At 45.2% G+C, this 15,512-nt stretch overlaps 1 protein-coding gene across 3 annotated transcripts in view; it reads right to left on the bottom strand.

Moving 5' to 3' along the window:
* The window catches only part of COP1 (COP1 E3 ubiquitin ligase), a 100,013-nt gene extending 93,454 nt beyond the window's left edge, over positions 1 to 6,559 (bottom strand). Inside the window, exons 1-3 of one of the 3 annotated variants that reach the window (XM_083446334.1) lie at positions 6,016 to 6,559; positions 2,675 to 2,734; positions 703 to 800 (exon numbers count right to left, since the gene is read on the bottom strand). In XM_083446334.1, the coding sequence (XP_083302460.1) occupies positions 703 to 800; positions 2,675 to 2,734; positions 6,016 to 6,446 (589 nt within the window). In that variant the 5' untranslated portion in view covers positions 6,447 to 6,559. The remainder of the gene's footprint in view (positions 1 to 702; positions 801 to 2,674; positions 2,735 to 6,015) is intronic. The other 2 variants (XM_083446333.1, XM_083446335.1) reach the window with 2 other exon arrangements.
* Positions 6,560 to 15,512: the final 8,953 nt, after the last annotated feature.

The raw sequence follows: 15,512 nt of genomic DNA, 5'->3' as shown, positions 1-15,512 counted from the left end.
CTCTAACTCACACACACACATATCCCAACCAGAGATCTAAAGTCTGTTGCTCCGCAGTAGCAAAAATTACGCATACTTGCTATATTCCAAATGTTTCCCTCATCTAGGGCAAAATCCAGTATAAAACCTAGCTTACTAAGCAAACCTAGCTAGATGATACCTAGAGAGGGTTACAACAACTTAAACTTCAATGTCAAAAACATTTTTTAAAACATACTTTCCAAATATGCCATCCTTGACACAAGGGTAATTTATCTATTTTGCACAACACTATATCCAGGTTCTTTATTACAGCAACATTCCATTCTCTATCCATCATGCCCATAAGAATTAAGCCAAATCCAGTAAACAAAGTGTGCTCTAAGCACTTTTTCAGTATGTCAGACAACATGCTGCTTGACTAGAAAATGTATTAAAGCACAACCTGCTTACAGACTGCATTCTATGAAACATTGGATGGTATCAACTAAGCTTAACTCAGAGACCCAATTGAAATTAATGGATCTAACTTAGTCATGTCCATTAATTTCAGTGAGTCTACTCTGAGTAAAATCTGGCTGAATGCCACCCAAATTCTGTAAAGTTAGCAAAATGATGTTTAGAAAAATAAGGAGCAAAGAGATGATACAAGATCTGCTCATTAAAACCCAAGTTGGAATATAATTATTCAATGCTGCAACACCAACAAATCCTAAAACTTACCTAAAAAGTTGGGGTAAAGATGGTCAATGTTATCTACAACATAATTACATTTGGGACATCTGTTGTTGTCTTCCAGGCTTTGATGAATACATTTATAGCTGTCGAAGGGAAAACAAACCAGAACCATGAGAAAGAAAATACAGCAAGCAAGAGCATGTGTACAACTGGGTATGTTGTGCCACATTCTTTTATCACTTGCTTTCTACTTGCATAGTATACCACAAATATTGCAGAATAGGCCTATGGCCTAGGCGGCTTCAGGTAAAAGACCAATCAAGACCGTCAAGTAGTTAAAACATTTTGGATAGTACTGAAAGCCACCAAGAGATCAAAACTGGACCTGAACCCTGATTAAAATGGCTCTAGAACATCAGTTTTACCCAAGAGAGCCTGGAGTAGGTAGGCGACTACCCACTCAAGACGCTTGTCTATAAAGGCATCACCTGCCAACTGGCCTATACTTGTTAAATCTCCTGGTCCAAGATGAAGCAGAATATTAATAATAATAATAATAATAATAATAATAATAATAATAATTTATTATTTACACCCCGCCCTCCCCAGCCAAGGCCGGGCTCAGAGCGGCTTACAAGCAATAATAAAAACAAGATGAATGATTACAACTTAAAAACAAAAGTAAAATACAACATTAAAATAATGGAACATTAAAATATTAAAATGTAGCCTCATTGCAGGAGGAGAAGGAAAAGAAAAAAGAAAGAGAGGGAGGGAGGGAATCAAATTGGCTCCAAGCCAAAGGCCAGGTGGAACAACTCTGTCTTACAGGCCCTGCGGAAAGAAATCAGATCCTGCAGGGCCCTGGTCTCATGAGGCAGAGCGTTCCACCAGGCCGGAGCCAGAGTTGAAAAGGCCCTGGCTCTGGTTGAAGCCAATCTAACTTCCTTAGGGCCTGGGACTACTAGGGTGTTGTTATTTATGGACCTTGAGGCTCTCCATGGGGCATACCAGGAGAGGCGGTCCCCACCTTGGCCCAGTCAGCAGTTACCACCAATAGCGTGAGGCATGTCAAAATCACATCTGAGAACACCTCAGATCAGGTAGGAAGACTGCTAGTCAGCAAGGCAGGTGGTACCTCAACACTATCCGTAATGTGCCCCATTCATCCAACAGCAACCATGTGCAAATATTTTGATCAAGTGCTCAGAGATCATGAAAGGAAGATGAGTAAAAGTAGTTTAAAAACATTCTTGCAAGCCTATATTGGGATGACAGGTATAATTAATGCACTCTCTTTAACCAGATTTTTAGAAGAATTTTGTTATTTTATAATGTAATCCTAATATATCTAATTTGCTTCAATCCCCAATTTGTTTATTATGAATCCCCAATTTGTTTATTGATTCAAAGTTTATTTATTATGAAGGTCCATACACATTTAGGAACTACCAAGTGATATCCATTTTATATTTTGGATAATGACTATAAGCATTTGCATGGTGATTATCTTGGACACAGACATGGAAGCACTTCTGTGAGTTTCACCATTTCCCCCTGCATTATGCAACATCCCAACTGACTTACGCTTTAAAATGTCTTATGCAGAGAAGATTATACATGCAAGCCCTTCGTTTAAGGCTAATATTAAGAGCAGCCCAAGTCTCTCCCCATCATGGTTACGTGGACTGGGAAGCTGCTACACAGATCAGTGATCTTATGGTAAAAAACACCACTTCAGTTACTATACAATAGATGGCATTCCCCAATGCAGATTAACAAGTTTTGTGTACAAAATTAACTAGGAAAATACTCTAAAAGCAGATTCCAGTACAGTCTTCAGGATCTATCTCTAGGAAGTATCCATGAAAATGTTCATTCAGACAATGTCATTCTGTGCCACTTGCTCAAAAGCCACCCCAGGCACAGGGTGCATCCAATAATCCAACCCCCGGGCACAACACTTAATTTTATAAATAAATTTATCATGCTATGCAGTTTGGTCAACAAATCTTACCAAAAGCTGTGACCACATTTTGTCATGTAAGCTTCTTCAATCATATCAAAGCAGATGGGGCTGGAACAAAGAGGGGAAAGGCGTGTAAGTAATGCATCACATGCGTTAAACAGGCAACCTTTCCATTTACTGGAGAGGAGGGAGAGAGGAGGGAGAGAATGAACAGCACCTAAGGAACATTTAACAAATACCAACAGACACTGGCCTGGTTCAGCATAGTTAATGATGGTTTAATGGGAACAAGCAGCACACTAGTGCACACTGGTGAAATCACAGACGCTTTGCTGTTCCTACCTAGCTCCTGCCGCATAAAGAAGGAAACTAGTCAAAGTCTGGCTTTCTATTGCATCAGAATCTGGGTTCGTTTCTCACTATGAATTGCTTGAGCTTGAGAGCCAGTGTGGTGTAGTGGTTAAGATAGTGTAATCTGGGGAACCGGGTCCGCGTCTCCACTCCTCCACATGCAGCTGCTGGGTGACCTTGGGCCAGTCACACTTCTCTGAAGTCTCTCAGCCCCACTCACCTCACAGAGTCTTTGTTGTGGGGGAGGAAGGGAAAGGAGAATGTTAGCCGCTTTGAGACTCCTGAAGGGGAGTGAAAGGCGGGATATCAAATCCAAACTCTTCTTCTTCCTTCCAGACACATAAGCAGCAGCAAGGGAGAAGCAGGGGAGGATTAAAGCACCACAATTTATTTTGAACTATGGTTTAATGTGGTGTGCAAACCAGCCCATTGTTAAAGCCTATATCAATTTATTTGGAAACCATTGAACTGTGCTGAAACCAAACAGCTGATTCAAATAATCTCATGTGCAACAACTTTAAAAACCTTCCCAAAAAATGGCATAAAAGCAGTAAATGCAATAGTTCCACCTAAAGTATTCTGCTTAAATATGTTGAGTGTAAGATATATCTGGAATAATATATATGGAATGATATTTGAAATTACATGAATCAAAAGGCACCTTTCATTGGAAATTGAACTTCAAAAATATTAAGTGGCGGAGTTAGCAAAATATCTTCACTACTTCCTAGGCATTTTCTTCTCAAATTCACTTTGCCTCCACAACAATCTTTTCATCCTCCAAAGTGGCACTCTAGAACTTGAATGTGACTGCCACTCTCTCTGTGATGGCTCCAGTAAGTCATATCACAGCTTTACCATCCTTGCCTGCCTCCTGCCTTCTAGTAGTCTGCAAGAGGTGCCAGCTGCGCTCCAATACCCAAATCTCTTCCACTGTTGCCACCTGCCTTTTTACAGGCCAAAGTTGGCTTAGCAACTTTCGATGAGGGATTTTGTCAAAAGCTGTATGAAATCCCAAGTATAAAATGTTTATCAAATTGCCTTATCTACATACATGAGTGCGATCCTTCTAGAATATTTCACATCTTCTTTAACAGTGTTGAGAAGGAGAGCCCACAACTAAGTCTCAAGCCTCACAAGTTAGGAAAGGTCAAAAGGGTGCATCAATCTCTTTTAGTGTATCAATCCTTAAAGTAGAAACAAAATGTTCACAGTATTTGTCCTAAGAACTCTAGAATGAAACTCAAGACTCCAGATCATTTTTGGTTAAAAGACAGATTCAACAACAACAAACAGTATTTGAACTAAATCTGCATAGACTATTTTCCTCTATAGAAGGAACAGCAAAAAACTGCCCACCCCCAAGATAAGCAAGTATTTTTAAAACAAAGGTAGCAGTCACTTCAGTTTTCATACTGTTTTAAGAGAAAGTAAGCATGGTGATCCAAGCAATCTTTTGCTTCACCCTACCCTGTATCCTAAAGAAACTTACTCAATTCCACACTGCATCTTCTACCAGGATAAAAGTCACCTACTGCCCTAGGCTACAGTCCTGCCAGTGCCGTATAAAATATAACCTTACAGTCAACATTACCTATGTCTATTTCACTGACTACACAGTGTTTTCTGAATGTGTTAATAAGGCTTCAGTTTTAGCTAAGTAAATTTTTAGCTAAAGAGATTCTGACAGATCTTCTCTTACTGGTTTTATCCTTATGCATGAAAATGGAAGCCTATGATCTACTTCTCCAAGAGCTGGGTGGATAGAGAATAGAAGCTGGCAGGGTTGTAACTGGTATTTATTTTTTATAAATATTTTTATTCAAATATTTACAAAATAGTGTTTGTTATTAAGGAATTTATCTGTATAACAAGAAAGAGAGTCACCATAAACTGTTGTACATCCTAAAGTCTTTCCAAACAGTTTTTCGAAATCACCATGTTTCAGTGGAGGAATTGTAGTGTGGCTCGATTTATTCACATAAGAAATAAATAACAACCCAAGCTGAGGAGCACAAAGAAGGTTTTGATTAAAATCTTGCCAGTTTCCTCAAATCCTTTTTGCCAAAATTAGCTATAGAGCAACACCACAAGCTACTTGTGCATTACAGTCCTTCCAACTTTCCAACAGCAGACCCGTCTTTTTCAAATCTGGGGCATACCTCAGTCACCTACATAGGAGAGATGAGTTCAAGGGTGCTGAACTTTTCCCTTACCTGGTTGCAATCACAGCCATAACTACTAGCAAATAAACTGTACAGAACACAGCAGATTTTGCTTTTAAGAGAACATGTAAGAACTCTGCTAAAACATAAGCTACTAAATCCCCAGTTCAAACCACTCCTCAGCCATGAACACATAAAGGCAACATGCCCCTATCCCTGCGCATTAAGGAAAAAACAGCTCTGGTTGCATTTGGAACAAAGGCCTACCTGGTCCCATCCTCAAAGCTCAATCCAACACTGACCTACCTCACAGGGCTGTTATAGAGATTCTGTGCATTTTGGGCACTTTCTCCTGAGGGCTCAGCACTCCACATGTGCTCATGTGAAGAAGGCTTCCTTCCAATAACCTTTCATAGCAATCTCTCTGCAAGGTAGGGGCTGGCGACTGAGGTGCACTTTGAATGCTTGGGAGATGAGTGTGAGGCTCTTAACCTCAGGGTTGCAGGTTCAAGTCCCACCTTGGGCAGGTGGTTGGACTAGGTGGCCCTCGTGGTGCCTTCCAACTCTACAATTTCACGATATTATGCTCTGCATCGGTGTGCACGTGTGCAGCCACTGTTGTTATTATCACTAGCATCCGAATCAAGTCGTTTTCTTACGGTCAGTGGCCAGTACCAAAACAAAACACCAATTGGAGACTTTGAAAGCTCAAAAACAGAATAATATAGAGACACCTCGAGATGGAAGTGCCGTTCTGGGTGGGCATTTACCTGTCAGAAAGGAAACCCTTCCGGCCTGGGAGCGTCGCTGCTAATGGGGATTTCTCGGCTACCCCCGCGGCGGCTTCTCGCCCTCCCTCCCCGCCCAACTCACCACACGAAGTCGTTGCTCTTGTCCTCGTAGGAGTTCAGGAGGCCGTTGCAGAGCGGGGTGAGCAGCGGCCTCTTCCTGCTGCCACTCGCGCCGCCCGCCGCCGCCGCCGCGCCGCTCCCCGAGGCCCCGGCCCGGGCCGCCCCGGCCAGCCGCGAAAGCCCCCCGCCGGAGGAGGAGGAGGAGCCGGAGACCACGGCGGCCACCAGCACAGGCCGCGCGGGGGCCCCCAGCCCCGCCGGGGCGCAGGAAGAAGAGCCCGGCGCCGCCGAGGAGGCCGCCGCGGAGGCCGAGGTGGTGACGGAGGAGGCTGCGGAGGAAGAGGAAGGTCCCGGGGGGGCCGCCGCGGCGCCAGGCCCCGGCGCGGGAGTCGAGTGCTGCTGCTGCTGCTGGGGCGGCGGCGGCGGAGGAGGCGGCTGCCGGCTCCCTGACATCCCGAGGCCTGTTGGGCTCGACGGGTCGCCCGCCCGGTTCAGTCAGCGCATCATTTCCCCTCAGCACGGGCGACTGTCTACGGGGAAGGAGGGGACAATAAAGTTTCAACAACGAAAATAAAAACTCTCGCTCGGCGGCGACGCCGACGCCTTTCCTCCGCCCCTTCCACTCCGTGTGCGGAAACTTGATTGGTTCCCGCGGGCCGCCTCCCCTTCCAACCCAGAGATGGAGGGGAGAGAGACGCGGGAGAGGAATCTGATTGGTTCCTGGACGCCTCCCCTCCCCTCCCGGGAAAAGAGGAGGCGGGGAAACCACCTCGTTGTTGAAACTTTATTAACAAGCGCGCGTCGGTCGACAAAAAGCATCCTACCTACGTCGCCAGTCGGCTTGCGTCGGGTTTTTTCCCCTTCCTGTCAGAAAGCGCAAGGCGACGCGCCTGCGCACAAGGAGCGAAAGGCTGGGTAGCCTAGCAACCGGAGCGGGCCTACCAAACCACCCGCCTCTGCTGGAGTTGGTTAAGCCCCCGACTGACCCCCAAGAAAAGTGGGGCTGCTGCAGGAATCTCAACCCCATCGCTAGATGCAATAGCTTCAGCTGCATCCGTACGAGTCTCGCTGACTCTGTTTCGGAAGCTCTGTGTGTGGATCATTCTGTTTCATTTCTACCCCGCTTTCCCCCCTGATAGGAGGGGACTTCCAGTTTTTTTAAAAAAAGAGAGAAAGAGAAAAAATAATTGCTTACAACATAGGGGGGAAATACAATTAAATATTGGTAGACTCAAAGCTATTTATATTAAATCTATATATTAAAGCCAGGCAAATTATTATTATTATTATTATTATTATTATTATTTATTATTATTATTATTTATACCCCGCCCATCTGGCTGAGTTTCCCCAGCCACTCTGGGCAGCTCCCAATTGAGTCTTAAAAACAATACAGCATTAAATATTAAAAACTTCCCTAAACAGGGCTGCCTTCAGATGTCTTTTAAAGATAGGATAGCTGCTTATTTCCTTCACATCTGAAGGGAGGGTGTTCCACAGGGTGGGCGCCATCACCAAGAAGGCCCTCTGTCTGGTTCTCTGTAACTTGGCTTCTTCGCAGCGAGGGAACTGCCAGAAGGCCCTCAGCGCTGGACCTCAGTGTCCGGGCTGAACAATGGGGGTGGAGACGCTCCTTCAGGTATACAGGACTGAGGCCGTTTAGGGCTTTCAAGGTCAGCACCAACACTTTGAATTGTGCTTGGAAACGTACTGGGAGCCAATGCAGATCTCTCAGGACCGGTGTTATGGGGTCCCAGCGGCCACTCCCAGTCACCAGTCTAGCTGCCGCAATGATTCCCAAATCATTGCAATATAAGACAGCTGGGCAGCAGTCCTTCCATTGGAAGCAGTCAGAAGCCCCTTGGAACAAAGAGGGTCTCCCACCTGCTCTGGGAAGGGCAAGGAGAGAGAGAGATCTGGTCTAGCTTCTCCAGAGAAGGGAGTTCCAGAGTCTGGGAGCAGCCACTGGGAAGGCCCCTTCCTGGGTGCCTGAGAAGGTGGCAGGACCAAGAGAAGGGACTCCCAGCGTAGCACCATCCATGCTCAAGGAGGAGATGGCGGCACCTCCAGTCCTCCGCTGCCGAAATATTCTCACCCTTTTTGACAGGGTTCCTGATCAGGGATACAGCGATACAGGCTTTTCCCAGGAAAATCTTCCGCTTTCACATTCTTGCCTCCAGCCTATGGTTAAATGCACCAAAACCCTGCCGTAGGAAAAGGTTAAAACCCTATGCATCGTATCGATTGCTGATAAGAAATCTCCAATGTTATATATGCAATTGGGGCAGGTCAAAGACATTTTTACCTAATCCAGATAACAGCCTCCTCTTCAACTAATTAATAAGAGATGCTATCTACTCCAAAGTTCCTCAACACAACTGTCGTCAAAATGATCACTAATGCCCTTTTGCAGTTTCCATGCATCTTGGTAGACCAAGGTAACCTTCCAGTGGCTTGTGCCTTTGAGTCAGCTCTGTCTGTATCGCACCACAGCTCTTAGTGATGCCAAAAATCCTAAGCCCCTTCCACATTACTTCATGGTAAGGCTAGGGCTACCATCTGCACCTTTTTAGCTGAACCATTCCTATTGAGTCTATAGAGTGTCTGGCAATTTCACTATCATATTGTTACAGGATTGAAGGGCTTGGTTGCTTGGAATGAAATCTGTGGATCCCTTCCAAGCCAGTGGTTTTGTATTTTATCTGTAAGATGGGAGTCTGTAGCAGAAGGAACTGCTGAAACAGTCAAGCCAGTCTCTTTGTTAACTCAGTGGTCCAGCCTGTTAAGCATCCTTTTAATATGTCTAAAGAGCTGGTTAAATACAGCTAGATTGTCATAGAAACAGCCAGCTAGTGATGCTTCCCAAAGAAGGGGGCAGGCCTTACCCCCTCACCTGGCTGGATGACAAGTCCTTGGAGTAGGAGAATAATAGACCAGTGGCTAGCCTTTGGCCAATCTCACCCATCCAGCTGTGAAGACACAGGTGCTTGGCATGTTCTCTTCTGCAACCCTGGGAGATCTGGATCTGTTGGAAGTGTTAATGCTGTGAGCTCTTCCATCTTGTGCTCAAGTTGTATAAGGAGCTATGTGTTGACATGCCCATGTTATAGTTAAATAAGTTAGTTATAGTTATAACCTGTTATAGTTAAATAAGCCTCCCTAATTTTGTAAAATAAAAAAGCAAATGGCTACATTCTGAACTTTTAATTTTTTCAGGACACAATAACTTAGGAGAAGACCACCATCATGTGAATATTAAGGGAGACAGGCACCTCTTTCACTACAATGTCACATTGTTTGCTGTTGACAGAATGGGCTCGTCCACACTTCCGCTTGTGCTGTGCCTAGAAAGCACAGGCCCGAGTGGTCTTCCCCTTGCCCTGCTCCTTTCCAAGGGAAAACCCACTCTTTACTTAGATTGGAACAAATGGCAATCCAGGGGGAACCCAAATTGCCGTTTGCTCCAACTGAGTGCTAAAAATCTGTTTTCCTTAGGGGGAAAGCTGTGGGACAAGGTGAAGTGTGGAGAAGCCCAATGTCCTAATATCTCCTGGAGTAATCTATGTGCCCTGGTGGACTCAAGGACACTGAATTTCATTCAATCCCAGTAAGTCTTGGAGAAGATGGCAAAGCTTTGGTCTCCCCACCCACCCTGGAGGGAATACAGAGCCGGCCCTTCCATAGGCAGAGTAAGGCAACTGCCTCAGGCAGCTGATACTACAGGGAAGTTGAGGTAATTTTAATCCGTTTTATTATTTTAAATTGCTTATATCTTAAAGTAGAGTTGTATTCCCCCCCCTTGACGCTACTGTTTTATGTTTTGTAAACTGCATTGAGAGGTGTGTTTCTTTGCAGTCAACGGGTGCATAAGTTTGACAAAATTAAAAATAAATAAAGAAGATTGGTGACAGGATTACTACTGATTATCATTATTCTTTCTGTCCGCTAGAGGGCAGACTTTGCTCAAGAGAGAATAAGACTAAATAAATAAACAAATCAATGAGCAAGCAAACAATATCTGGACATGAAAATGGAAGAGTTTTAAGGTTGTGGGAGAGGCAGGATAACACAGCCATGAGACTGGGCTCAATCCAATTCAATCACTTAAAATGAAGGGGATCTTAAAAGGTTCCTATAATATCCTCCCTCCCCACACACACACCTTTAAAAAAATGGAATGTTCACAACCTGCTGAAGAAGGGTCTGTCAGCCACTTGTTTTAAACTTCAGAGGTACTGATGTTGATCTAGGGAGGCAAAAGCACGAAAGAATCCTGCAGCACTTGTTAGCAAAAAGCTAACAAATCTATTGTGGCATGTGTAATGAGCACCGTGAATCTTTGCAGGGACCAGGCCCTGGCCAGGCTAGCCTTGGGGGAATCAGATGCAGGCCAGTAGGCATGGTCAGATGATGTGATGCACTGCCCCTGGAGGCAAGCTCAGGAGGACTATATAAGACTTGCATTTCACTGTGGGTCTTTGCCACAGCAATGTGGTTTCGTGCTATGCTGTGGTCTGCTCCTGTGTTCCAGTTATCCTGCATCCTGGCCTCCTCTGGCCCCTGATCTCTGTTGGACTTGCTCCTGACTGTGGACCCGCCACTTGGACTGCTACCACCACCCATACCCTGGTCCTGGTGTCGGTTCTGGACTCTTGGCGCCCATGCCCTGGATCATGACAGCATAAGGTTTTTTGTGGCCCATTTTGGTCACTGTAGGATGCCCTACTATGAAGCTTGACCTTGGGCTCAGCCTAAACTATCTTAGAGTTACTTTGAGGATGAAACAGAAGGGAGGGAACATGTCTGCTGACTCTAGTTCCTTGAAGGAAAAGCAGCAGCAGGCGGAGGATGTTGTGTATTACATTTGTTAGTTGCTGTATACCAAAAAAAAACAACAAAAAAAAGCAACACTGCAAGATAAGCTGATATTTGTTTCTTTACCTCTGTGTGTGCAAGCAAATGCAATTTGCACACAGAGATGTCTTCCTTGCTGCAAGTGGGAGTTTTCCTTCCCTCCCTCCAACTCTGAAAAGGCAGAAGAACTCTCATGGCCCAGCATTCAGTCCCACTTGTGCCTTGGCTTGCTGTGTGGCAAAATACTGGCTTCTACAAAGAGGTAAACATTGGCTGTTAGGTGCAAAAATGTCCAGTTCTGGGACTGTGTTTACTTGTATCTTGGGCTACATGGCTGCAGTCTTCTAGGTGGTCTGTCAGTGCCTTGGTCATTTTGGGGTGCATTTCATGCCCCCTGCTTCTAATGAGAGATGTACAGATATGGCCCTTTCAGTGCTGATCAGTGGGTCTTGGGCTGTACATCAACCACATTTCAGCTTTCTGAGTGGCTTGGCAGCGTAGTGCTATAATACTTCTTGTCCCTCATTTCTAGAGATAGACTTCGAAATGGTCTCCTTTCAAACTGTTTTAATGATAAGAATTATGTGTATTCCAGATTTCTAGGTGGTCTAGAAGTAAGCGTATGGGACAAGCTTTTAACTCTTTCAGTTTGACACACAAATATCTAGATGGGTATTTCAGACCCTCCAAGTGTCCCTATTTTCCAGGGACGTCCCTGATTTAGAGAAGCCGTCCTAGTTTCTGATTTGATTCCAGAATTTCCCACTTTTCCTTAGGATGTCCCTATTTTTATTGGAGAAATGTTGGAGGGTATGGTAGGATGTCCTTATTTTCACTGGAGGGTATGGAGTTATCCAACCCGCAAGCTGTCTGAAGGCAATCCTGTATAGGGAAGTTGTTTTTTTTTTTTAAAAAAAAAAAACAAGTTTAATGTTTCATTATGTTTTTATATATGTTGGAAGCTGCCCAGAGAGGTTGGGGCAACCCAGTGAGATGTGTGGGGTAGAAATAGTAAAATTATCATTATGGAATGGGACGTCCCTATTTTCATTGGAGAAATGTTGGAGGGTGTGGTATTTACAAGCTGAGATAAGACAAACTTCTAACAAGTGCTCTATAAGAGCTTGAGGGACGTGGGTGGTGCTGTTCAGTAGGTCGGCAGTTCAAATCCCCGCGACGGAGTGAGCTCCCATTGCTTGGTCCCTGCTTCCTCCAACCTAGCAGTTCGAAAATACATCAAAGTGCAAGTAGATAAATAGATACCACTCCGGTGGGAAGGTAAACGGCGTTTCCATGCGCTGCTTTGGTTCGCCAAAAGCAGCTTAGTCATGCTGGCCACATGACCTAGAAGCTGTACGCCAGCTCCCTTGGCCAGTAAAGCGAGATGAGCGCCGCAACCCCAGAGTGGGTCACGACTGGACCTAATGGTCAGGGGTCCCTTTACCTTTACCTATAAGAGCTTGGCCACTTTGGGAAGGGGGCTGTGGATAGAGCCCCAGCTATTGTGTGAAAGTGAACTAGTCCCTGCCTCATGCTTGTGAATCACTGACAAATTCTTGATTAGGCAGAGAAGCGGAAGTTGGTTTGGTGGCCATGGGCAAAAGAGGACTGGGCTCCTGCAACTTTGCAGAGAAAAGGGGCTTTCAGCAGGTATAGCTTGCAAGACAGTTCTTCAAAGTACCTCTTTTGCATCTAACAGCCACCCTAATTTCCATGCCTGCAGAATTTCAGGACCAGAGAATTCTGAATGGCAAGACTGCTTCCGCCTCCCTTCTCCTTCAGAGACCTCTAACCTGCCCCTGAACACTAGGAAATTAATTTGTACTCTGAATCAAGCTTTTTCTCTTTTTTTTAAAGAGAGTTCATGATTGTTGGGAAAAATATACCTAGCTATTTCAGAACATTCCTGTTCCATAAAATACTCAGGCATTTCTGGCACCATAAAGTCCTATTGAACGAGCACACTGACTCCTGCAAACTCCCAGTTCTTCGAAATGAAAGTCTGGCTCCTGACCCTAACCCATGATTAGTCAGAAGAAAGTCCCACTCCAGCCTGCAATCTGGTGGTGCCACCTCTTACAACCTCTGCTCCTTCATCTTTTAACAACACAACACATGGACTAACCTTTGCTAGGTTAGATCAAGGTAAGAATGGACAAATCTGAGTTTTGGGTTCTCTCCATTTCTCATTTTTCAAGTCTTGCATTCAGTTCTCCATATTCCTACAGCAATTCACTTTTTTAAAAAATCCTCAAAAATCCATCAGCATTTTAGTGCAAATCTTTCCTAATGAACTCATTTTTAGTATAGTTTTTTCACTGATGTACACTTTTTTGCAAGCAGTTTCCCCTTGTATAAAGCATTAACAGGCATATATAATAAAATGTATCCCCTAGTTGGGGGGCATTCTAGTCCAGCATTCTGTTTCCAACATTGGGTCAAACATACCTTTGGAAGTTTACAAAGAGGACATGAAGGTAATGGCCTCATCCAACAATGGGTATGCTACCTCTGGACATGGAAGTTCCACTTAGCTATGTCTCAGTGGGGTGAAGCCAGCTCAGGGCACAGGCTGATGCATGGCCAGGTTGGGAACACAGTCTGTCTGGTAGCTCAGATGGAGCTTGATGAACAGGGGACAAAGCTAAAAGCAAGGGCTCTCAGCCAAGCACAAAACAGCTTGCTTGCTTGCTTGCTTCGCTCCTCTCATTAGGAAGAGAGAGGAGAGGGGCCCTTAAAGTTCAGACCCAGGCCCTTTGACTAGCCAGGTTTATTGAGCTATCCTCATGACTGACAGCTAATTCAGGAGGCGATGCTTTTCAAAGAAATGGGTAGAAATGTTTTAGCAGACAAAATCTCTGTTTGTCAGACTGCTGTGAAAAATAGGGGAACAGCTTTAGCAGTCCCAGGAACGTCACACTGAAGACATTTCTGTTCAGAAGAGAACAGCTTTATTTTAGTCTAGCTACTCAAAATAATTGAGCAAACATGGCAAACATCTGGCACCTCTGGACTCAGGAAGCTCTAAATGGGCAATGCTAATATGCTTCCTTTCTGCATGCAACAGTGGGCCTTTTTCTCTTGGTCTCAAATGCATAATGTGCAATGCAGCCACCAGAAGTACTTGCCCTCTGGGTTTTTAGGGGCACTGCTGCTTGTTCAAAGAAGGGCAATTTAGAAGGCAGATACGTAATTAAGTTTGCCTCCTCTGTCAAAGGAATAATGAAACCCAGTCGCTATTCACCATCTTTTCCTTGAAAGCACGCAAAGGCTAAGCACCTCTGGCCCTTGTGAACTGCTGGATAAGCTTGACAGGATGTGATAAACCAATCAATCAAATGCACTGCTCTTAGGCAAGAGGGGCTTCAGTGGTCCTCAGGAGTGCTGGGCCGCTATGTCAAGTGTTTTTGTGCTTCTGTATGTATCAGCCAACGGGCATGGAACAAGGAAAGTTGGCCCAGCCTGATGTGCAGCCTCCTGAAAGAGGTTTCCCAAGGTGCATTCCTGTGAAACTGAGTACACTGTAAAAGCTGCCAAGCCCACCTCTCACTGAGGTCCAGTTTGTTTTGGACAATCTTCATTTGTCATTCAGAAGCCCTCATCTGCATGGGCCTCTAGAGAAATCACATCTGCTCTGCCACACACCCCACTAGGCCTGTCTGTCAGGGAAAAAGTGAGTGAGAACCAGCTTCAGAAAAGGGAAGAAAAAGTGGGGGGGGGGGCGGGAGCAAAGACTGCTTTGGAAGGACACAGAAACATAGGAGCCTGCTGAATGTAGCCAATGACCCATCTAGTCTAGCATCCTGTTCTCAATGTGCCAACCATATGCCTATAGGAAGCCCACAAGAGGACCCAAGTGCAACAGCACTCTCCCAACTCGTGATTCCCAACAACTGGTATTCAGAGGCAGTGGATGTAGAGAACAACCATTGTGACCAGTAGCTGTTGATGGACAACCATAGATAGTGGATTCTGGTTCCGCAATGCACTCTTATATAAGCCACCAAACGCTTCCTCAAAGAAAAGCATGGCCTCTGTACTGTAATGGGAAGGGCGCGGCCAGAACACTTGGGCTGGGCTTGAATTTCAGGATCAAGCCCCTGGGGGCTGGGAGCTTGGGAAGAAAGTGGGGCAGAAGGCTACACGAACCCTCACTACAGGTTTCTGAAAGAAACTGCAGTGGCTTCTCATGCTGAACTTGCCAGGGATCAGTTGGCTGCATAGGACTCTAGTAGCTGTAAGTCACATGTGGCATTCTTGGGAATAATGGGAAGCTAGCATCCCACCTCCAAGTACTCTCCACGCAAATGCCACCCTGTGCTTTGGGCCATCCCTTGTTTGTCCTTTTGACAGTCATAGAATCATAGAATTGTAGAGCTGGAAGAGTCTTCTCAGGAGTGAGCCAGCAGTAAATCACACTGTTCAAGTTGGAGTTAACTCTTTCTTAGCAAGAACACAATCTGCACAGACTTGGTTGAGAGTCAGACCTAAGGAACACAACAGCTCATCCCCAGTAGGTCTCACCCCATTAATCAGTTGCCAAGACTGAATGTCCCCGCCATCCCACATCCTTGCTTTCCATGGCTTTCTCCAAGAAATCAGAGACTGTGCCTGCATGAAGCCAACCTCTCCTCCACTCTTTACAAGCCTCTTCTGGTTCTGGGA

The sequence above is a fragment of the Podarcis tiliguerta genome (assembly GCF_965153285.1).
Source record: "Podarcis tiliguerta genome assembly, chromosome: 6".
Classification (NCBI taxonomy): domain Eukaryota; kingdom Metazoa; phylum Chordata; class Lepidosauria; order Squamata; family Lacertidae; genus Podarcis; species Podarcis tiliguerta.
The sequence above is the reverse complement of the archived record's forward strand: the minus strand, read 5'-3'. Positions and strand labels throughout refer to the sequence as shown.